The sequence below is a fragment of the Oncorhynchus tshawytscha genome, linkage group LG03 (genome assembly GCF_018296145.1).
Source record: "Oncorhynchus tshawytscha isolate Ot180627B linkage group LG03, Otsh_v2.0, whole genome shotgun sequence".
NCBI classification, from domain to species: domain Eukaryota; kingdom Metazoa; phylum Chordata; class Actinopteri; order Salmoniformes; family Salmonidae; genus Oncorhynchus; species Oncorhynchus tshawytscha.
Window position 1 is genome coordinate 15,784,103 of NC_056431.1, and position 23,069 is coordinate 15,807,171.

The window sequence follows — 23,069 nt, forward strand, 5'->3', positions numbered from 1 at the left end:
AAACAATGGAATTATCACAACACAGGTTGTAATTTGGCTATTTTTTTACTGGCTTAGCTTCCCCAGTGATTTTATCCACACGCTGGTTTAATGTGACTAAGAAAACGTTTAAAAAATATTTTTGCATCTGAGCTCCTAGAGCGTGCGGCTCTCCTTTATTTTGTTAAGTGTTCCACTCCGCTAGCCAGCACCTCGCCTAAATAGGTATGCATTTCTTTCGCCTCTAGATTACTGTAAACTAAGCCCAGTCTAAATCTTGGGTTCACTAATTCTACTGTGCTCTGACCCCACCTCAAGCATTTTGATTGTTCTTGCTTTCATGAAACCAGTGTTTCAAGACACTGTTCATGGTGATGTGACACAGTTCTTCTGGTATTTCACATTCTGTGCTTTTTGAAGATACAAGCTTATTGTTGCACACAATGGAATGTTGGCATCTTTGAACAAAAGCCATTAGAGGTAAGGTAGTATTACAACAAACCAAAGTGCATCTGCTGTTGTGTTATTGTCATGAACTGTGGACCTGTGCTTGTGTGAACCCAGAAAGACCACAGTGATCTGGCATCTCTCCAGGTCTGGTATTCCACTATTATCTAACCTCAGTGCTTCCCAGAAACCATTGGCCTCTCCTCAGAGACACTGAAGAGTGAGTGCCATGGGTTTCCTTCCCACACACACACACACACACACATGCAAAAACACACCGCTCTTCTTCCAAAATAGTTTCCGGCATGGCAGAGAGACTACTCCCTCCCCTCCTCCCTCCAGGAGCATGCCCAGACACAAATAAAGACTCCGTCTGTAGTGTCAGTCAGACTTTCATCTCTGGTCTTTCTGACACTTTCTGTTGACCATCTACGACTCGAGGAGGTATTTGAGGAGGTACTATCTACCTCGAGGAGGTATTTGCCTGTCTCTGTTCAGGCATGACGGGTCAGGAGAGGAGTGAGGAGAAGAGTGAATGTGTGTCCCTGTCTCCGATGAGGGAGGCTGTGCCTGCCCCACCTGAATGTGAGAGGGTGTGTGTGTGTGGGACGGGGGACCTGGGGCGCTCTCTGGGCCTGCGTCTGCTGCAGGCGGGGTACGGGGTGGTGTTCGGCAGCCGACGGCCCCACAGCAGCAGCAGCCTCATACCCCACGGAGCACAGGTACAAAATAAAATAGATCTGGTGACATGTTTTTACTGTGTTGTAAATTTATTTCAATATATTTGTTTGTTTGAAGGAGTATATGTGAATATACTGTATTTGTGTTTATGTGTGTATCAACATGTTGATGATGTATGTGCAGGTCCTGGGCCACGCTGCAGCTGCTCAGTCAGCCCATCTGATCTTCATTGCAGTCCAGAGAGAACACTACGACTTCCTGGTACCACTGGCCAATCAGCTAAAGGGAAAGGTAGCATATATGTTTTATCACTTTTGAAATATGCATGAATGTCTGTTTTGTCAGCATGTAACTGTAAAGTTCCCGAATATATAATGTATATTCTATGTCCCAGTGTATTTCAAATCAAATTTGTATTGGTCACATACACATGGTTAGCAGATGATATTGCGCGTCGAGCGAAATGCTTGTTTATTTAGCCAATGTATTGTAAGTACCAGTGCATTTAGCCAATATAATGTGAATTCCAGTGTTTTTGGCAAATATAAAGTATGAATCAGTGTATTTGATTCCATATTGAATTGCAGGTGTTGGTGGACCTCAGTAACAACCTGAGGAAGAATCAGTACCCAGAGGCCAATGCAGAATACCTGCAAAGGTGAGCGCTATACAGTAAATGTTGTTATTATGTGTATGTTTTTTTGTAAATTAGGAATGTTTTAATATGTTGATGTGTATGTTGATGTAATGTAAATGTGGTTATATGTACATGAACAGCCTGGTCCCTGGAGCTGAGGTGGTTAAAGGCTTCAACACCCTGTCTGCCTGGAGTCTGCAGAATGGACCTTCAGATGCCAACAGACAGGTACACGCATCACGGTTCAAGCCATGCCCATGAAACCAATTGGCTACTAGATTCAAGTCTATATACACTACATGTGTAGTGTGTACACTACATGTGTACAAAAGTATGTGGACACATGCTCGTCGAACATCTCAATCCAAAATTATGGGCATTAATATGGAGTTGGTCCCCCCTTTGCTGCTATTACAGCCCCCACTCTTCTGGGAAGGCTTTCCACTAACATTGTTGCGGGGACTGGCTTCCATTCAGCCACAAGAGCAGTAGTGAGGCTCTCTGTCAGTGTTCCAATTCTCTCAAAAGGTGTTCAACGGGGTTGAGGTCAGAGCTCTGTGCAGGCCAGTCAAGGTCTTCCACACCGATATGACAAGCCATTTCTGTATGTAGCTCGCTTTGTGCACAGGGGTATTGTCATGCTGAAACAGGAAAGGGCCCCAAAGTTGGAAGCACAGAATCGTCTAGAATGTCATTGTATGCTGTAGCGTTAAGATTTCCCTTCACTGGAACTAAGGGGCCTAGCCTGAACTGTGGAAAACAGCCCCAGACCATTATTCCTCATCCGCCAAACTTTACAGTTGGCACTATGCACTGGGGCAGGTAGCATTTTCTTGGCATCTGCCAAACTCAGATTAGTCCGTCGGACTGCCAGATGGTGAAGTGGGATTCATCACTCCAGAGAACGTGGAGCCCATTGGCGGTGAGCTTTACACCACTCCAGCCGATGCCTGGTATTGAGCGTGGTGATCTTAGGCTTGTGTGCAGCTGCTCGGCCATGAAAACCCATTACTTAAAGCTTCCTACGAACAGTTCTTGTGTTGATAGTGCTTCCAGAGGCAGTTTGGAATGTTGTGAGTGTTGCAACCGAGGACAGATGATTTTTACTACGTTACGCACTTCAGGACTCAGCCGCCCCGTTCTATGAGCTTGTGTGGCCTACCTTATCATGGCTGAGCCGTTGTTAATCCTGGACATTTCCACTTCGCACTTACAGGTTATGGGGCAGCTCTAGCTGGGCAGATATTTGATGAACTGACCACCACAGACCAATACTGGCACTAAGACCACACTCAATGAGCTGTATACCACCATAAGCAAACAGGAAAACACTCATCCAGAGGCGGCGCTCCTAGTGGCCGGGGACTTTAATGCAGGGAAACTTAAATCTGTTTTACCTAATTTCTATCAGCATGTTAAATGTGGGGAAAAAAACTCTAGACCACCTTTACTCCACACTCAGAGAAACATACAAAGCTCTCCCTCGCCCTCCATTCAGCAAATTTGAACACAATTCCATCATCCCGATTCCTGCTTACAAGAAAATATTTAACCAGGACGCACCAGTGACTTGATCAATAAAAAAGTGGTCAGATGAAGCAGATGCTAAGCTACAGGACTGTTTTGCAAGCACAGACTGGAATATGTTCTGGGATTCTTCTGATGGCATTGAGGAGTCCACCACATCAATCACTGGCTTCATTAACAAGTGCATCGATGATGTCATCCCCATAGTGACTGTATGTACATACCCCAACCAGAAGCCATGGATTACAGGCAACATCCGCACTGAGCTAACGGGTAGAGATGCCGCTTTCAAGGAGCGGGACTCTAACCCGGAAGCTTATAAGAAATCCCGCTAGGCCCTCCGGCGAACCATCAAACAGGAAAAGCGTCAATACAGGACTACGATCGAATCGCACCACTCCAGCTCCGACACTCGTCGGATGTGGCAGGGCTTGCAACTATTACAGACTACAAAGGGAATCACAGCCGAGAGCTGTCCAGTGACATGAGCCTAACGGACGGGCTAATTACATCTATGTTCGCTTCAAGTCAAGTAACACTGAAACATGCATGAGAGCATCAGCTGTTCCGGATGACTGTGTGATCACGCTCTCCGCAGCCGATGTGAGTAAGACCTTTAAACAGGTCAACATTGACAAGGCCACGAGGCCAGACGGATTATCAGATTGTGTACTCCGAGCTTGCGCTGACCAACTGGCTAATGTCTTCACTGACATTTTCAACCTCTCCCTGTCTGAGTCTGTAATATCAACATGTTTCAAGCAGACCACCATAGTCCCTGTGCTCAAGAACACTAAGGTAACCTGCCTAAATGACCACCGACTCGTAGCACTCACGTCTGTAGCCATGAAGTGCTTTGGTCATGGCTCACATAAACACCATTATCCCAGAAACCCTATACCTACTCCAATTTGCATACCGCCCCAACAGATCCACAGATGATGCAATATCTATTGTACTCCACACTGCCCTTTCACACCTGAACAAAAAGAACACCTATGTGAGAATGCTTTTCATTGACTACAGCTCAGCATTCAACACCACAGTGCCCTCAAAGCTCATCACTAAGCTTAGGACCCAGGGACTAAACACCTCCTTCTGCAACTGGATCCTGGACTTCCTGACGGGGTAGGTAACAACACATCTGCCACACTGATCCGGGGAGCCCTATAGGGGTGCATGCTCAGTCCCGTCCTGTACTCCCTGTTCACTGATGACTGCGCGGCCAGGCACGACTCCAACACCATCATTAAGTTTGCCGATGACACAACAGCCTGATCACCGACAACGACGAGACAGCCTATAGGGAGGAGGTCAGAGACCTGGCCGTGTGGTGCAAGGACAACAACTTCTCCCTCAACGTGATCAAGACAAAGGAGGTGATTGTGGACTACAGGAAAAGGAGGACCGAGCATGCCCCGATTCTCATCGACGGGGCTGTAATGGAGCAGGTTGAGAGCTTCAAGTTCCTTGGCATCCAGATCACCACCAAACTAACATGGTCCAAGCACACCAAGACAGTCTGGAAGAGGGCTTGACAAAACCTATTCCCCCTCAGGAGACTGAAAAGATTTGGCATGGTTCCTCAGATCCTCAAAAGATTCTACAGCTGCACCATTGAGACACCCTGACATGTTGCACCACTGTCTGGTGTGTCAACTGCTTGGCCCCCGACCGCAAGGCACTGCAGAGGGTAGTAAGTAAGGTCCATTACATCACCAGGGCCAAGCTTCCTGTCATCCAGGACCTCTATACCAGGCGGTGTCAGAGGAAGGCCCTAAAAATTGTCAAAGACTCCAGCCACCCTAGTCATAGACCTTTTTTTTAACCTTATGGCAAGCAGTAACAGAGCGCCAAGTCTAGGTCCAAGAGGCTTCTAAACAGCTTCTAATCCCAAGCCATAAGACACCTGAACATATAATCAAATGGCTAACCAGACTATTTGCATTGCCACCCCATCTTTTACACTGCTGCTACTCCCTGTTATTATCTATGCATAGTTACTTTAATAACTCTACCTTCAAGTACATATCAAATCAAATCAAATGTATTTATATAGCCCATCGTACATCAGCTGATATCTCAAAGTGCTGTACCGAAACCCAGCCTAAAACACCAAACAGCAAGCAATGCAGGTGTAGAAGCACGGTGGCTAGGAAAAACTCCCTAGAAAGGCCAAAACCTAGGAAGAAACCTAGAGAGGAACCAGGCTATGTGGGGTGGCCAGTCCTCTTCTGGCTGTGCCGGGTGGAGATTATAACAGAACATGGCCAAGATGTTCAAATGTTCATAAAAGACCAGCATGGTCAAATAATAATAATCACAGGCAGAACAGTTGAAACTGGAGGTGGACTGGGGACAGCAAGGAGTCATCATGTCAGGTAGTCCTGAGGCATGGTCCTAGGGCTCAGGTCCTCCGAGAGAGAGAAAGAAAGAAAGAGAGAAAGAGAGAATTAGAGAGAGCATACTTAAATTCACACAGGACACCGGATAGGACAGGAGAAGTACTCCAGATATAACAAACTGACCCTAGCCCCCCCGACACATAAACTACTGCAGCATAAATACTGGAGGCTGAGACAGGAGGGGTCAGGAGACACTGTGGCCCCATCCGATAACACCCCCGGACAGGGCCAAACAGGAAGGATAGGATATAACCCCACCCACTTTGCCAAAGCACAGCCCCCACACCACTAGAGGGATATATTCAACCACCAACCTACCATCCTGAGACAAGGCCGAGTATAGCCCACAAAAATCTCCGCCACGGCACAAACCAAGGGGGGGCACCAACCCAGACAGGAAGATCACATATTACCTTGATTGATTACCTTCTCTGGTGCCCACTTTACATTGACTCTGTTCCTGTATCCCCTGTATAGAACCTCACTATTGTTATTTTACTGCTCTTCTTTAATTATTTGTTACTTTTATTTCTCACTTTTTTGGGGGTATGTTTCATAAACCTGCCTTGTTGGTTAAGTGCTTGTATACGGCGCGACAAATAAATGTTATTTGATTTCCAATATCTCGCAAAGGGCACCTATTGACAGATGGGTAAAAAAAGGAGACATTGAATATCCCTTTGATCATGTCCAAGTTGTTCATTACACTTTGTATGGTGTGTCAATATACCCAGTCAATACAAAGATACAGGTGTCTGTCTGTACAGGGTTTATGAGAAAACTGAGGCTGGATCAACAACATTGTAGTTGAGTGAAAAGAAGAAAGCCTGTACAGAATAAAAATATTCCAAAACATGCATCCTGTTTGCAACAAGACACTAAAGTAATACTGCAAAAAATGTGGCAAAGCGATTCACTTTTTGTCCTGAATACCAAGTGTTATATTTTTTGGGCAAATCCAATGCAACACATTGCTGAGTACCACTCCATCTATTTTCAAGCATAGTGGTGGCTTCATCGTGTTATGAGTATGCTTGTAATCGTTAAGGACTGGGACATGTTTCAGGATAAACAATTAATGGAATAGAGCTAAGCATCAAAGCCTACTTCACTCAAACATACCCTCGTAAAACTGACTATCATACCGATCCTTGACTTTTGTCATTTACAAAATATCCGCCAACACTTTACTCAGCAAATTGGATGTAGTCTATCACAGTGTCATCCGTTTCGTCACCAAAGCCCCATATACTACCCATCACTGCGATCTGTATGCTCTCGATGGCTGGCCCTCGCTACATATTCGCATATTCATCGCCAAACCCACTGGGACCAGGTCATCTATAAGTCTGTGCTATGTAAAGCCCAGCCTTATCTCAGCCCACTGATCACCATAGCAACACCCACCTGTAGCATGCGCTCCAGCAGGTATATTTCACTAGTCATCCCCAAAGCCAACACATCCTTTTGGCCGCCTTTCCTTCCAGTTCTCTGCTGCCAATGACTGGAACGAATTGCAAAAATCACTGAAGCTGGAGTCTTATATCTCCCTCTCTAACTTTAAGCATCAGCTGTCAGTGCAGCTTACCGATCACTGTACCTGTACACAGCCAATCTGTAAATAGCCCACCCAACTACCTCATCCCCATATTGTTATTTATCTTCTTGCTCTTTTGCACCCCAATACCTCTACTTGCACATCATCATCTGACCATCTATCACTCCAGTGTTAATGCTAAATCTTGCAACTGAAAGGTTGTTAGAGCGTTGGGCTAGTAACTGAAAGGTTGCTAGATTGAATCCCGAGCTGAGAAGGTAAAAATCTGTCGTTCTGCCCCTGAACAAGGCAGTTAACCCACTGTTCCTCAGCCGTCATTGATAATAAGAATTTGTTCTTAACTGACTTGCCTAGTTAAATAAAGGTAAAAAATAGATAAACATAGATTTTTCTGTTGTGTTATTGACTGTACGTTTGTTTATGTGTAACCCTGTGTTGTTTTTGTCACACTGCTTTGCTTTATCTTGGCCAGGTCGCAGTTGTAAATGAGAACTTGTCCTCAACTGGCCTACCTGGTTAAATACAGGTGAAATAAAAATACAATAAATAAAAGCATGAGCAAAATCCTACAGGCGAACCTGGTTCAGTCTGCTTTCCACCAGACACTGGTAGCTGAATTCACCTTTCAGCAGGACAATAACCTAAAACTCAAGACCAAATATACACTGGAGTTGCTTACCTAGAAGACAGGGAATGTTCCTGAGTGGCTGAGTTATAGTTATGACTTAAATCTGCTTCAAAATATATGGCAAGGCCTGAAAATGGTTGTCTTACTTTCTCTCCTCTGTGCTGAATAAGTACATCTTCATTCTGGAGCTAGAAACCTGTATTGTGCATTGTGGGGGACAATTAACCAATTCTTTGTGGATTTTATTAGTGCTTGGGGTTATTGTCTTGCTGGAAATACACTTTCATCCGAGTACCGGCATCCTGGTAGAGGCAATCAAGTTTTTTGTAAAAAATCCAGGTACTAGGTAAAGTTAATGATGCCATTGACCTTAACAAGGACCCAAGGACCAGTGTAAGCAAAATATCGTCTCGATTCTGTCCTATGTAGCAACATTTGAAATGGTGTTTTTTTACATTTGACAAAGTAGAGGCTCAGAGCTAGAAAATAGTGTATCATACACTACAGTTGAGAAACAATGGGAAAGTAATTCTGCTTTGAAACCTCAGTTTTAAGAAAGAACACCCATTCAGCATCATTCACACCCTCTTAAGCCTTACCCCCACCCATCTCTTTTAGGATTCACGCGAGGCCAAATATTTCAAAACTAAAGGTTAGTTTAAAATAAGTCTATCGACATCGACATGTGACATCAGGAACATTCTATTGTCGTCCGGCATCAAACTTGTCGTTGTCGTTAGGAAAAAGTATAAACACAAAAACGAAAGGCTGCATTAGCAGCTTGGTGGTCCAAAATAGAATAACTAATGTATTTAAATAACTTCTTAGGGCTAGGCCTCTTTTTTTCTCAATTTCCGACTGAATGACATGCCCAAAGTAAACTGCCTGTTGCTCAGGCCCTGAAGCCAGGGTATGCATATAATTGGTACCATTGGAAAGAAAACACTTTGAAGTTTGTAGAAATGTTATAGTAATGTAGGAGAATATAACACAAAAGATATGGTAGGAGAAAATCCTAGCCTAGCCCTTAACACCAATAAACCCACCCATTTAAAAATGTATTTAGTATACGTCAATCTAGCAAACCAGGCAACTAAAAGCAACTTTCCAAACAATGTTTTGACTTGTTTCTAGCTTGTTAGCTAGCTAGCTAATGTTAAGTTAGCTGGCTAGCCAGTTCAAATAATGACCATATCATGAAGCTGACAACACCTTAGCTTATTTGTCTTCATTATTACAGGAAAATAAACTCACAACAAGATCGTTATTTACAAGTTGATGGCGAGCCAATTACAGAAAATAGCTTACGGTTGTGAGTGTGACGAAATAAAAGCAGGGCATTCTACCGTAGCATTTTAGTACTTGGACAATGTCTCGTTGGCCTAACATTATACCCTAATTTGACTTTGGTGCAGGTCATGTTCTTCACGTTACCATCTCTGTTAAAAACATACAATATCAATTAAAATCAAAGCTACTTGCATAGTGGAGTCTTCTGTTTAGACATGTAGTGAGCCAGCCAGCTAACTTTAGCTAAACAATGAACCATAATCCCAACTCATAATGTCACTACCCTTCATGAATCTGCATGAATCTGCAACCAACCAGGTTCAATATAATCTAGCTAGCTAATTTTAGGCTATAACTAGCAATGCAAATGGATCATAGATACAAATAATATTACTACACAGATCATACACGTAACGTTAGTAAGCCAGCCAGCCAGCCAGCTAAAGTTAGCTAGCTAGCTAAATATACGCTTTCATTTGAAATGAAAACAACTTTCTGACAAAATAGAAATATATAATATCTGAAAATGTAGCTAGCTAGACTATCTTACCTGGATAGATGGATAGACACTTCCCCCTCTCTGTCACGGATACCATGGTTGTCCTTAGTTTTAAGATGCATTTTATATGTGTTCTCTTTTCGACTCCCTCTGCATATTTGCAATCAAATGCCAGCATTTCCTCCATCTCCTTAGCTATCATAATCTAATTCCACTGGCATTCCACTGATTTCAAAACTTGGTCCTCCAGAAAGTGGTGAACAACACTTTTGCAGTTCTGCATGTACTACGTGATATCTTTTTTTTAAAAACACATTCGAAAGGATTACCTACACAAACTGACCAGATCATGTTATAGACAGAAGCGTGCTACATGGCAACCAATCCGAATAATGGATGGGCATGTCCAGCCCATCCATTATCTCAGCCAATAATGGCTGGCGGGAAGGTTCCTGACTTTTCCATAAAGAAATCAACTAGGCAATTTTATTTGTATTTACTGATGGCATACACATTTGTTATTCTTGGATATAGGGGGCGCTCTTTTAATTTATGGATAAAAAAACGTGCCCGTTTTAAGCGCAATATTTTGTCACGAAAAGATGCTCGACTATGCATATAATTGGTAGCTTTGGAAAGAAAACACTCTAAGGTTTCCAAAACTGCAAAGATATTATCTGTGAGTGCCACAGAACTCATGCTACAGGCGAAAACAAGATGAAACTTCAACCAGGAAATGGGCAGAATTTTTGAAGCTCTGTTTTCCATTGTCTCCTTATATGGCTGTGAATGCGCCGGGAATGAGCCTGCCCTTTCTATCGTTTCTCCAAGGTGTCTGCAGCATTGTGACGTATTTGTAGGCATATCATTGGAAGATTGGCCATAAGAGACTACATTTACCAGGGGTCCGCCCGGTGTCCTTTGTCTAAATTGGTGCGTAAATCTACAAGCTGCACGCAGTCATCCAGTGATTGAGAGGAGAGAGGAGGCTTTCAACGAACGATAGAGAGATATGATGATCATATCTCATGAAGAGATATGTGAAAAACACCTTGAGGATTGATTCTAAACAACGTTTACCATGTTTCAGTCGATATTATGGAGTTAATTTGGAAAAAAAGTTTGGCGTTTTGAAGACTGAATTTTCATTTTTTTTTGGTAGCCAAACGTGATGCACCAAACGGAGCAATTTCTCCTAAACAAATCATCTTTCAGGAAAAACTGAGCATTTGCTATCTAACTGAGAGTCTCCTCATTGAAAACATCTGAAGTTCTTCAAAGGTAATGATTTTATTTGAATGATTTTCTGGTTTTTGTGAAAATGTTGCCTGCTAATGCTAATGCTAAATGCTACGCTAGCTGCGCTAGCTGTTACACAAATGCTTGTTTTGCTATGGTTGAGAAGCATATTTTGAAAATCTGAGATGACAACAGTGTTAACAAAAGGCTAAGCTTGAGAGCTAGCATATTAATTTCATTTCATTTGCGATTTTCATGAATAGTTAACGTTGCGTTATGGTAATGAGCTTGAGGCTATATTCACGATCCCGGACCCGGGATGGCTCGACGCAAGATGTTTTTAAGGCACATGAAAGTTCACATGTTCCAGAAGGCATTTCTGACTAAAAAAGCATTTGGAATTTTTTAATAAAAATTATATTCAAATATCTCTCCTGTGAAGTAGTGACGCGCAACATACGCCTAGTGTCCTGAAATGAGTCAACTATTTAACAGTGTGTTTGAAGTACATTTCTGCATATACTTGTGTTTTTCAATGCCAAATCCACAACTGGTGTGCTCAGTCTTGATTTGGTCTTATGTAGCAACATTTGAAATTGTGTTTTTTACATTGGATAAAAGCAGAGACACAGAGCTACACAATGGTATATCATATATTGCATTTGAGGAACAATGGGAAAGTACTTCTGCTTTGAAAGTTGATTAACTTGTAACCTCACTTTTGAGGAATTGTTTTGGTACATACTGGAGAGCTCTAGTTGAGGTTTGCCTAGTTAAATAAAGGTACAACAAATACTGGAGGACTCTTCTTTGTCTACGCCCATTCAACACCTTTCACACCCTCTTAAGCTTTAGCTCCACCAATTTCTTTAAGGGTTGATCTGAGCATTCTGTCCAAACAACAGCAGTCAAGCACCCAAGCTAACTGGCTAACAGTTGTCGCAGTGACATTCTATTAAAATGGACACTTGCATAGTGGAGTCTTTTGTTAAGACATGTAGCTAGCTAGCTAACCACCCAGGTTCAATGTTAGCTAGCTAACATTAGGCTATAACAAGCAAAGCAAATTGCTCTGAGATATTAATAATAAGATCGTACATGTAATGCTAGCTAGCGATCCAGCCAGCTAACATTAGCTAGCTAGCTAACAGTATACTTTATGAAAAGACTTTATGTCAAAATTAGACACGTGTAATATCTGAATGTAGCTAGCTAGACTATCTTACCTATGGTCTAAAATCGGAGTAGATTGCCAGAGCGAATTTACCAGCTACTTCTATCAGCAGTTGTCGCAGTGACGCTCTATTGAAATGGATACTTTCATAGTGGAGTATTTTGTCAAGGCTAGACTAGCTTACCCGTGTATACATTATGGTTGGATGCTTCTCCTTGTCATGGATGCTTAAAGATGTAATCCGGAGACAAGGGTTTTCTCCATCTCCTTAGCTATCATACTCTAATTCCACAGATTTCAAACTCTTATGCAGTTCTGTTTTAGAAGCCGCGTTAGACAGGATTACCTACACATACTAACCAGCTCAAGTAGATAGAAGCGTGCTATATGGCAGTCCAATCCGAACTCATCTCTCAGCATATCCAGCCCACTCGTTATTTCAGCCAATCATGGCTTGCGGGAAGGTTGCTGCCTTTTCAGTGGCTAAACCAACTAGGCTGGTAATTAAAAAATATATATTTGGTATTTACAGATGGCATACAAGTTTGTTACTAAGGCACATGAAAGTTCACATGTTCCAGAAGGCATTTCTGCCAATAAACGCATTTTGCTTAAAAAAAGATTACGTTGAAATGGCTCTTGTGTGTAGTTGAGTACCCACGATATACACCTAGTTTTCTGAAACGGGTCACATTTTAGAATAAGGCTCAGTGTCGTTAACCTCACAAAGTGAGGTATTGAAAACAGGGGTGTCAATACCTTTTTTAAAGATTATTACTTGTTAAACAAAATATCTTTCACAAAGCACAAGTATTAGTATAAAATAATATAATGTCCCACATTTTTGGAACATACATTATAGCTCAGTATTTTAATGATTTATTTTATGTAGGTATTTTTGTGCATATTTATAAAGGGTGTCAATAATTTCGGGCTTCACTGTATGTGCATAAATATATGTCAGGTGTATATCTGCGGGGAAAGTGTGGAGGCCAAGCAGGCGGTGATGGCGGTAGCCACCAAGCTGGGTTTCAGTGCCCTGGACCGGGGCTTTCTCTCAGTGGCCCGGGAGCTGGAGGACTTCCCCCTGCAGCTGTTCCCCCAGTGGAGGCTCCCCCTGTACATCGCCACTGGCCTCAGTGCTGCCTTCTTCTTCTACCTGCTGATCAGAGACATCATCTATGCATACGTCACCCAGGGCAAAGACATCTCCTTCAGAATCATAGTCTCACTGGCTAACAAGGTACTGGCCACAGGCCCTCGATGTGTTTGTTTCTGTGTGTGTTATCAGCTGTTCAAGGTGGGTGTGTGGGTGTGTTCTCGCCAGGTGTGTCCCATCGTGTCTCTGATCATGCTGTCTCTCTGTTACCTGCCTGGTGTCCTGGCTTCCTTCCTGCAGCTCTACAGAGGCACCAAGTACAGGTCAGACCTCTGTGTGTATGTGAGTGTGTTTGCATACATGTATACAATACAATGTATGTATATGTGTGCATCTACACTACATGACCAAAGGTATGTGGAAACCAGCTTGACAAACAGCTCATTCCAAAATCATGGGCATTAATATGGAGTTGGTCCACCCTATGCTACTATAACAGCCTCAAATCTTCTGGGAAGGCTATCCATTCGATGTTGGAACATTGCTGCCGGGACTTGCTTCCATTCAGCCACAAGAGCATTAGTGAGGTCGGGCACTGATGTTGAGCAATTAGGCCTGGCTAGCAGTTGGTGTTCCAATTTATCCCAAGGGTGTTCCATGGGGTTAAGATCAGTGCTCTGTGCAGGCCAGTCAAGTTCTTCCACACCAATCTCGACAAACCATTTCTGAATGGACCTCGCTTTGTGCACGGGGCATTGTCATGCTGAAACAGGAAAGGGCCTTCCTCAAACTGTTGCCACAACATTGGAAGCACAGAATCATCTAGAATGTAATTGCATGCTGTAGCATTAAGATGTCCCTTCACTGGAACTAAGGGGCCTAGTCCGAACCATGAAAACAGCCCCAGAAAATTATTCTTCCTCCATGAAACTTTACAGTTGGCACTATGCAGTCGGGCAGGTAGCGTTCTCATGGCATCCACCAAACCCAGATTCGTCCGTCGGACTGCCAGAGAACGCGTTTCCACCGCTCCAGAGTCCAATGGTGGAGAGCTTTACACCACTCCTGCCGACACTTGGCATTGCGCATGGTGATCTTAGGCTTTTGTGTGGCTGCTCGCTATGGAAACCCACCTCATGAAGCTCCAGACAAACAGTTATTGTGCTGACGTTGCTTTCAGAGGCAGTTTGGAACTCTGTAGTGAGTGTTGCAACCGAGGACAGACAATCTTTACGTGTCACACGCTTCAGCACTCGGCGGTCCTTGATATGTGAGCTTGTGTGGTCTACCACATCGCGTTTAAGCTGCTGTTGCTCCTAGACATTTCCACTTCACAATAACAACGCTTAACTTTGACCGGGGCAGCTCTAGCAGGGCAGACATTTTAGGAACTGACTTGTTGGAAAAGTGGCATCCTATGACAGTGCCACCTTGAAAGTCACTGAGATCTTCAGTAAGGCCATTCTACTACCAATGTTTGTCTATGGAGATTGCATAGCTGTGTGCTCGATTTGATACACCTGTCAGCAAGGGTGTGTCTGAAATAGCCAAATCCACTCATTTGAAGTCAAAAGTTTTAGAACACTTTTTATTTATTTTGTACTATTTTCTACATTGTAAAATAATAGTGAAGACATCAAAACTATGAAATAACACATCAGGAATCATGTAGTAATCCAGTAGTAATCATGTAGTAATCCAAATCAAATCAAATTCTTGTGCTTCTAGTTCCGACAATGCAGTAATAACCAACAAGTAATCTAACTAACAATTCCAAAACTACTGTCTTATACACAGTGTAAGGGGATAAAGAATATGTACATAAGGAGATATGAATGAGTGATGGTACAGAGCAGCATAGGCAAGATACAGTAGATGGTATCGAGTACAGTATATACATATGAGATGAGTATGTAAACAAAGTGGCATAGTTAAAGTGGCTAGTGATACATGTATTACATAAGGATACAGTCGATGATATAGAGTACAGTATAAACGTATGCATATGAGATGAATAATGTAGGGTAAGTAACATTATATAAGGTAGCATTGTTTAAAGTGGCTAGTGATATATTTACATCATTTCCCATCAATACCATTATTAAAGTGGCTGGAGTTGAGTCAGTGTCAGTGTGTTGGCAGCAGCCACTCAATGTTAGTGGTGGCTGTTTAACAGTCTGATGGCCTTGAGATAGAAGCTGTTTTTCAGTCTCTCGGTCCCAGCTTTGATGCACCTGTACTGACCTCGCCTTCTGGATGATAGCGGGGTGAACAGGCAGTGGCTCGGGTGGTTGATGTCCTTGATGATCTTTATGGCCTTCCTGTAACATCGGGTGGTGTAGGTGTCCTGGAGGGCAGGTAGTTTGCCCCGGTGATGCGTTGTGCAGACCTCACTACCCTCTGGAGAGCCTTACGGTTGAGGGCGGAGCAGTTGCCGTACCAGGCGGTGATACAGCCCGACAGGATGCTCTCGATTGTGCATCTGTAGAAGTTTGTGAGTGCTTTTGGTGACAAGCCGAATTTCTTCAGCCTCCTGAGGTTGAAGAGGCGCTGCTGCGCCTTCTTCACGATGCTGTCTGTGTGAGTGGACCAATTCAGTTTGTCTGTGATGTGTATGCCGAGGAACTTAACTTGCTACCCTCTCCACTACTGTTCCATCGATGTGGATAGGGGGGTGTTCCCTCTGCTGTTTCCTGAAGTCCACAATCATCTCCTTAGTTTTGTTGACGTTGAGTGTGAGGTTATTTTCCTGACACCACTCTCCGAAGGCCCTCACCTCCTCCCTGTAGGCCGTCTCGTCGTTGTTGGTAATCAAGCCTACCACTGTTGTGTCATCCGCAAACTTGATGATTGAGTTGGAGGCGTGCGTGGCCACGCAGTCGTGGGTGAAATTGTAATCCAGAAATTGTAACCATCTCAATTTGGTAGAGGCCAGGTCATCTGATGCAGCACTCCATCACTCTCCTTCTTGGTGAAATAGCCTTTACACAGCCTGGAGGTGTGTTGGGTCACTGCCCTGTTGAAAAACAAATGATAGTCCCACTAAGCCCAAACCAGATGGGATGGCGTATCTCTGCAGAATGCTGTGGTAGCCATGCTTTTCTAAATAAATCGCAGACAGTGTCACCAGAAAAACACCCCTACACCATAACACCTCCTTCTCCACTCTTTACGGTGGGAAATATACATGCAGAGATCATCCGCTCAACCACACTGCGTCTCACAAAGATACGGCGATTGGAAACAAAAATCTCCAATTTGGACTCCAGACCAAAGGACAAATTTCCACTGGTCTAATGTTCATTGCTTGTGTTTCTTGGCCCGATCAAGTCTCTTCCTCTTATTGGTGTCCTTTAGTAGTGGTTTCTTTGCAGCAATTCAACCACAAAGGCCTGATTCACGCAGTCTCCTCTGAACAGTTGATGTTGAAATGTGTCTGTTACTTGAACTCTGTGAAGCATTTATTTGAGCTGCAATTTCTGAGGATGTTAACTCTAATGAATTTATCCTCTGCAGCAGAGGTAACTCTGGGTCTTCCATTCCTGTGGCAGTCCTTATGAGAGCCAGTTTCATCATAACACTTGATGGTTTTTGCGACTGCCCTTGAAGAAGTTCTTCAAATTTGAGCCAGTTTCATCATAACACTTGATACTTTTTGCAACTGCACTTGAAGATCAAATCAAATTGTATTAGTCACATGCGCAGGATACAACAGGTGTAGACCTTACAGTGAAATACTTACTTACTAGACCCTAACCAACAATGCAGTTAAAAAATAAAGAATAAGAAATAAAAGTAACAAGTAATTAAAGAACAGCAGTAAAATAACAATAGCGAGACTATATACAGGGGGCACCAGTACAATGTGTGGGGGCACCGGTTAGTTAATATGTACATGTGGGTAGAGTTATTAAAGTGACTATGCATAGATGATAACAACAGAGAGGAGCAGCGGTGTAAAAGAGGGGCACTCCGGTACCACTTGCCATACGGTATCAGAAAGAACAGTCAATGACTATTATTATTTTCAATGACGGCCTAGGAACAGTGGGTTAACTGCCTGTTCAGGGGCAGAACGACAGATTTGTACCTTGTCAGCTTGGGGATTTGAACTTGCAACCTTTCGGTTACTAGTCCAACACTCTAACCACTAGGCTACCCTGCCTCTTCACGACTGTCTTGGTGCAAATAGGGTTATCTTCCCTACCTTGTCACCACACAACTGATTGGCTCAAACTCATAAATAAGGAAAGAAATTCTACAAATTAACTTTTATCAAGGCACACCGGTTAATTGAAATGCATTCCAGGTGACTACCTCATGAAGCTGGTTGAGAAATGCCAAGTGTGCAAAGCTGTCATCAAGGCAAAGGGTGGCTATTTGAAGAATCTCATTTATTTATTTAACACTTTTTTGGTTATTACAGGATTCCATGTGTTATTTCATAGTTTTGATGTCTTCACTATTATTCTAGTAATAATAAAGAAAAACCCTTGAATGAGTAGGTGTTCTAAAACTTTTGACCAGTAGTGTACTTTTGTATATATATATATATATATATATAATATATATATATATATTGTATTTTTGTTGATTATAAGTGTTTATGTATGTTTAACATCAGGCGCTTCCCTGATTGGCTGGACCGCTGGATGCTGTGCAGGAAACAGCTGGGTCTTCTGGCACTGGGGTTCGCCTTTCTGCATGTGCTCTATACACTTATCATACCCATACGGTCAGTGGAACATTCACTCAAATGCACACGCATGCACGTGCACACACACACACAGTGGAATGTGTCTTCCTTTGATTTTAGTAAAGAAAGTATTGATTTTGTTCCCAGGTACTATGGGAGGTTCAAGGCCACTGAACACACTGTCTCTGTGGTAAGAACACCTACACATTTTCAAACAGTGAACAATGGATAGGCAAAATAGTGTACAGATTTAAGATCTTAATTTGATCACTCTGTTGTCGCTGAGAATTTTATGCGCCGCAGGGTTTACATAAGTTCACACTAATGCATTATATTAAAGAGATTCTCTGGAACTTTTTGTATACTTTTTGGCCAGTAGCTCTGAAAGTAGCACTCACGAGCCAAAAGTGGCGAAAACTAATACTTTGTGACACCACGTCATTGCTTTCTCTAACTGCTGTGGCCACTGAGTCAACCTCATTGGTTAATGCTGGGCTGGCCTCTTGCTAGCTGTCACTCAAATGCGAGGGGCTGAAGCTCTTTGGCTAGAACTCAAATTGCTAGGGAGCTGGCCCACATGGGGGAAATGTAGGGAAAATGGCGATGCACAGCTTCAAGAAAACAGTCACTTTTCAAGTATTTTGTGGCTAATTAAGGTAAGAAAGAAATGTATGAACCACATATTGAGCCATCCAGCCCAATGCAGGAGGTTTAAAAATTCAAGTATTATCTTAGTCGCCAAAGTACTCAAACATGTCTTAACAGCATAGCACTTTTCATGTAGCCTAATTTTGGCCAGCTAATAGCCTAATCACCAATCACGTAACATTACATTGGTGGAAAATTGTGAACGGACTAAACGTTCAAGTGCTGTTGCTGAAGGATTATTTTTTGCTTTGACAAAACTGGTCATATTAAGATCCTACATCTGTATATTGGACACACACCTACAGTATATAGCAGTATTCAGGCACTGGTTTTGATTATAAACACTGGTTTACACCTCTCTCTTCCTCGCTCTTTCTCTCTCTCTCTCGCTCTCTCTCGCTCAGATCAGAGAGAACAGGACCACTGAGTTTGATACAACTACGGCCTGGCGTGGCGACTCCTACTTGTCCCTGGGAATTCTGGGATTTAGCCTGTACGTCCTATTGGGAATCACATCTCTTCCCTCCGTCAGTAACGTTCTCAGCTGGAGGGAGTTCAGCTTCATACAGGTGGGATTACCAGAATGGAGCACACTGAATACTTAGACCAGACATTTTTACTAGCACTGGGTGAATAAATCGACACATTTACATATCGCAATAATATTTTGTACAATATTATATTGATACTTTGACTCCAAGTATCGATTTGCCTAGCGCTAGTCAGCTGTGCCCCTGGTATTTTTCATCCTATAGCTTGTTCTCCATCTTCTTTTTAAATAGTAAGCCAACATGTTTTCAGCACTTTTATTTCCATGACTGATAAAAAAACATTTTTCTCACCCTCTCTCGTCTTTCTGCAGCAGACATACCGTATCGCACCTAAGTATCGTGATAATGTCGCATTGAGGTCCCTGGCAATTCCCAACCCTAATTTGTACACTTATCTCCTTCAGTGTTTCCCTTATTAACGTATTCATGTGGGGTGCAGAGCCAACATCTAGGCCAGAATGCAATAAAACTCCAGGAAAGTAATCTGATTTTCAGCAGACAAGCCAGAGGTTATGCGCTGGGGATATGAAGCTGTATTCCCATCACTACAGGGAACACACACACTCATTCATAAATGCAACTGGGTCAGGAGAAACTCCGGCTCATTCTCTAATTCATTCATTTCCCTCAAATTGATGCAGTGATTTAAATGTTAAATTATTCATCAGATGTAATTTAGGAGGAATATATTACAACAGGCCAGAAGAATTCACCTAGAGATGTGTGTGTGTGTGTGTGTGTGTGTGTGTGTGTGTGTGTGTGTGTGTGTGTGTGTGTGTGTGTGTGTGTGTGTGTGTGTGTGTGTGTGTGTGTGTGTGTGTGTGTGTGTGTGTGTGTGTGTGTGTGTGTGTGCGCGCGCAGTGGCGGAATGCACCCCCAAAAATCTGAGGGGCACAAGGTACGTGAGGATAGCTGGGTGATGGGTAGGCCCCCCATCTGGAAGTTGTAGCATTTTGCGTTTGTCAAACACCTGAAGCAGCTTTTTCCTGTAATCTAGAGCCATAATCATTATGCTTAATTCCATGTATCCTCCTGACTGGTGGTTCTTTTTTTAAAGAAACTAAATATTCTTCTCTGCATCTCTGCTAAAATCTGGGTAAAAGCTTGAAAGGAATGTGAGTCTTATTCAGTACATTTAGTAACTGCTTGCTTTTTTCAAGTCTACCAACCTTGCCAGCAGGCATGCCAGCTAAGATGGTTATACAAGCTAGCTACTCTAACTTGATTGATAGCCAAGAATGGCTTCTTGGCAGCTAGGGTGGGATGAGATAAAAACAATTAAATTAACTAGTTAGATGGGCAATTCACTTAGATAACATTCAAGAAAATAGACACAAATTTACACAAAAAAGTTACATTTCTCATGGGATGGCAAAAGGGCAGGTGCTCAAGCTCCCTTAGACCTCTATCTGTGCACGTGCCTGGCATGTGTTTGTATGTGTGTGTGGTTCATGTGTTTATGTGTTCTTTTCTCCCCCACCAGTCCAAGCTGGGTCACCTGACTCTGCTGTTATGTACGGCTCACACCTACCTGTATGGCTGGAACAAGTTTCTGAGTTCCTCCACCTACAAGTGGTACACCCCACTGGGCTACATGCTGTGTCTGGTGCTTCCCTCTGTGGTGCTGCTGCTCAAGCTACTGCTCATCACCCCCTGTGTGGACCGAACCATCACCCGCATACGCCAGGGATGGGAGAGGAGGGCAGATCAGAGGAACCCTAAAAACAGCCAACCACTGATACCTTAGACACACACACACACAGACACACACAAAATAACACCCTCAGTGTGATGACAGCTTTGTCTTCAAGGCATGAACTCTTGTTTCTTTGCTATTATACCCTCAAAGGTTGGCTAACATTCAATCATCGTTTGCAATGTTTCTGGGATTTAAAAAAAACAGCAATAACATTTAATTGATATGCAGTCATATTTATTTTTGTATTACACTGTAAACATTGTTGCATTTTAATGCATATATTTTCAACCATACGTAAACCAGACACTAGCTTTCACTGGTGAAAGCTCTCTCTCTCTCGCTCTCTCGCTCTCTGTGTATATCCTCTCTCTTCTTTGACTGATTGTACAGTTATCCCCAGATGAAACACAGGTTTCAGAGATGTATAAAAGTGTTTCAATTTATATTTTGTGTCTGTCTGATACATCTCCAGTTGCAGGTCAGACACATAAAACCACATTTATCAGTGTGATCCTCTCTGGGGCTGAGTGTTTTTATTTCCTCCAGAAAACAGACTCTCTGAAACACAGCAACAGGCTTCCCTTTCATCACTAGATAGACAAATTGGCCCACATGTCTTCTGTTATAGGGAGCACTTCCTTTGTGGTGAATATAACTGGCTGTTTGTGTAGATGCCAAAGATCTACATACATAGATGAAGAGGCAAAGCACAAAGACACACTCCCATAAACAGCTTGAACCAACACTAAAAACACAGGAACAATGTGAAAACAATGTTGATTCAACCAGTGTGTGCCCAGTGAGATCTTTTACATGATCTTAGACATGATTGAAGTGACAAGGTTAATTATTTGTATTGCATCAATAAAATAAATGGGTATATATTTTTCCTCACTTACTTACTTAATATTTTGTGTGTGTAGTATTTTATTAAGTGAAGTTCCATTAGCCTATTAGACTTTTGGAGAAATTTGTGATTTCTTCATGAAAGAACAGTTAGTGGCAAAAGTGACACACAATCAGTGGCAACCCATCATTCAGCCCCACCTGTTTATCTAAATAAATGTAATGTTTTTGTTGACTGTTTTGCATGTTATTTTAATAATAATGTAAAAAATATATATAATTGAGTTAATAAAGCTGCATACAAAAATCTTAGCTAGCAAGTTAGACAAGCAGTCATTGTCATGATTCCAGTCGATAATCTACTGGCTAATCCTTTTCAATCCTTGTCGTATGAAGAGAAATTCTAGATAAAATGTATCGGTGCTCATCGGCCATTGAACATACAGTTGAAATCGGAAGTTTGCATACACTTAGGTTGGAGTCATTAAAACTAGGTTTTCAACCATTCCACAAATTTGTTGATAATAAACTATAGTTTTGGCAAGTCAGGTTAGGATATCTAATTTGTGCATGGCACAAGTAATTTTTCAACAATTGTTTACAGACAGATTATTTCACTTATAATTCACTGTATCACAATTCCAGTGGGTCAGACGTTTACATACATTAAGTTAAATGTGCCTTTAAACAGCTTGGAAAATTCCCTGAAAATGATGTCATGGCTTTGGAAGCTTCTGATAAGATCATTTACATCATTTGAGTCAATTGGAGGTGTATCTGTGGATGTATTTCAAGGCCTACCTTCAAACTCAGTGCCTCTTTGCTTGACATCATGGGAAAATCAAAAGAAATCAGCCAAGACCTCAGAAAAACAATTGAAGACCTCCACAAGTCTGGTTCATACTTGGGAGCAATTTCCAAAACACCTGAAGGTACCACGTTTATCTGTACAAACAATAGTACACAAGTATAAACACCCTGGGACCATGCAGCAGTCATACCGCTCAAGAAGGAGACGCGTTCAGTCTCCTAAAGATAAATGTACTATGGTGCGAATAGTGCAAATCAATCCCAGAACAACAGCAAAGGACGTTGTGAAGATGCTGGAGGAAACAGGAACAAACGTATCTATACCCACAGTAAAACGAGTCCTATATCAACATAACCTGAAAGGCCAATCAGCAAGGAGGAAGCCTGTCTCCTAGAGATGAATGTACTTTGGTGCGAAAAGTGAAAATCAATCCCAGAACAACAGCAACGGACCTTGTGAAGATGCTGGAGGAAACAGGAACAAACGTATCTTTATCAAGAGTAAAACGAGTCCTATATCGACATAACCTGAAAGGCCGATCAGCAAGGAGGAAGCCACTGCTCCAAAACCACCATAAAAAAGCCAGACTATTGTTTGCAACTGCACATGGGGACAAAGATTGTACTTTTTGGAGAAATGTCCTCTGGTCTGATGA

The 23,069-nt window shown here is 42.5% G+C and overlaps 1 protein-coding gene across 2 annotated transcripts; it reads left to right on the plus strand.

Annotated features, from left to right (window-relative positions):
* Nucleotides 1-822: 822 nt before the first annotated feature.
* On the plus strand, nucleotides 823-21,789 carry LOC112228413 (metalloreductase STEAP4-like). 2 transcript variants are annotated; one of them, XM_024393718.2, is made up of 10 exons: nucleotides 836-1,148; nucleotides 1,291-1,398; nucleotides 1,695-1,765; nucleotides 1,885-1,972; nucleotides 13,029-13,307; nucleotides 13,392-13,486; nucleotides 17,788-17,898; nucleotides 18,007-18,049; nucleotides 18,912-19,076; nucleotides 20,542-21,648. In XM_024393718.2, the coding sequence occupies exons 1-10, from the start codon at nucleotides 927-929 to the stop codon at nucleotides 20,803-20,805; spliced, it is 1,446 nt and encodes a 481-aa protein (XP_024249486.1). In that variant the 5' UTR covers nucleotides 836-926; the 3' UTR covers nucleotides 20,806-21,648. The 2 variants fall into 2 exon arrangements, with proteins under 2 accessions (XP_024249494.1, XP_024249486.1); XM_024393726.2 differs by lacking the exon at nucleotides 13,029-13,307 and having other exon boundaries at nucleotides 823-1,148; nucleotides 20,542-21,789.
* The last annotated feature ends 1,280 nt before the right edge of the window (nucleotides 21,790-23,069 follow it).

Bases quoted from the DNA above. Each gene is read 5' to 3' on its own strand.
- LOC112228413 (XM_024393718.2), top strand. From the start codon at position 927: ATGACGGGTCAGGAGAGGAGTGAGGAGAAGAGTGAATGTGTGTCCCTG. The intron at 1,399-1,694 runs GTAGCATATATG...ATTGAATTGCAG, and splicing joins CCAATCAGCTAAAGGGAAAG to GTGTTGGTGGACCTCAGTAA. The intron at 19,077-20,541 runs GTGGGATTACCA...CTCCCCCACCAG, and splicing joins GGGAGTTCAGCTTCATACAG to TCCAAGCTGGGTCACCTGAC.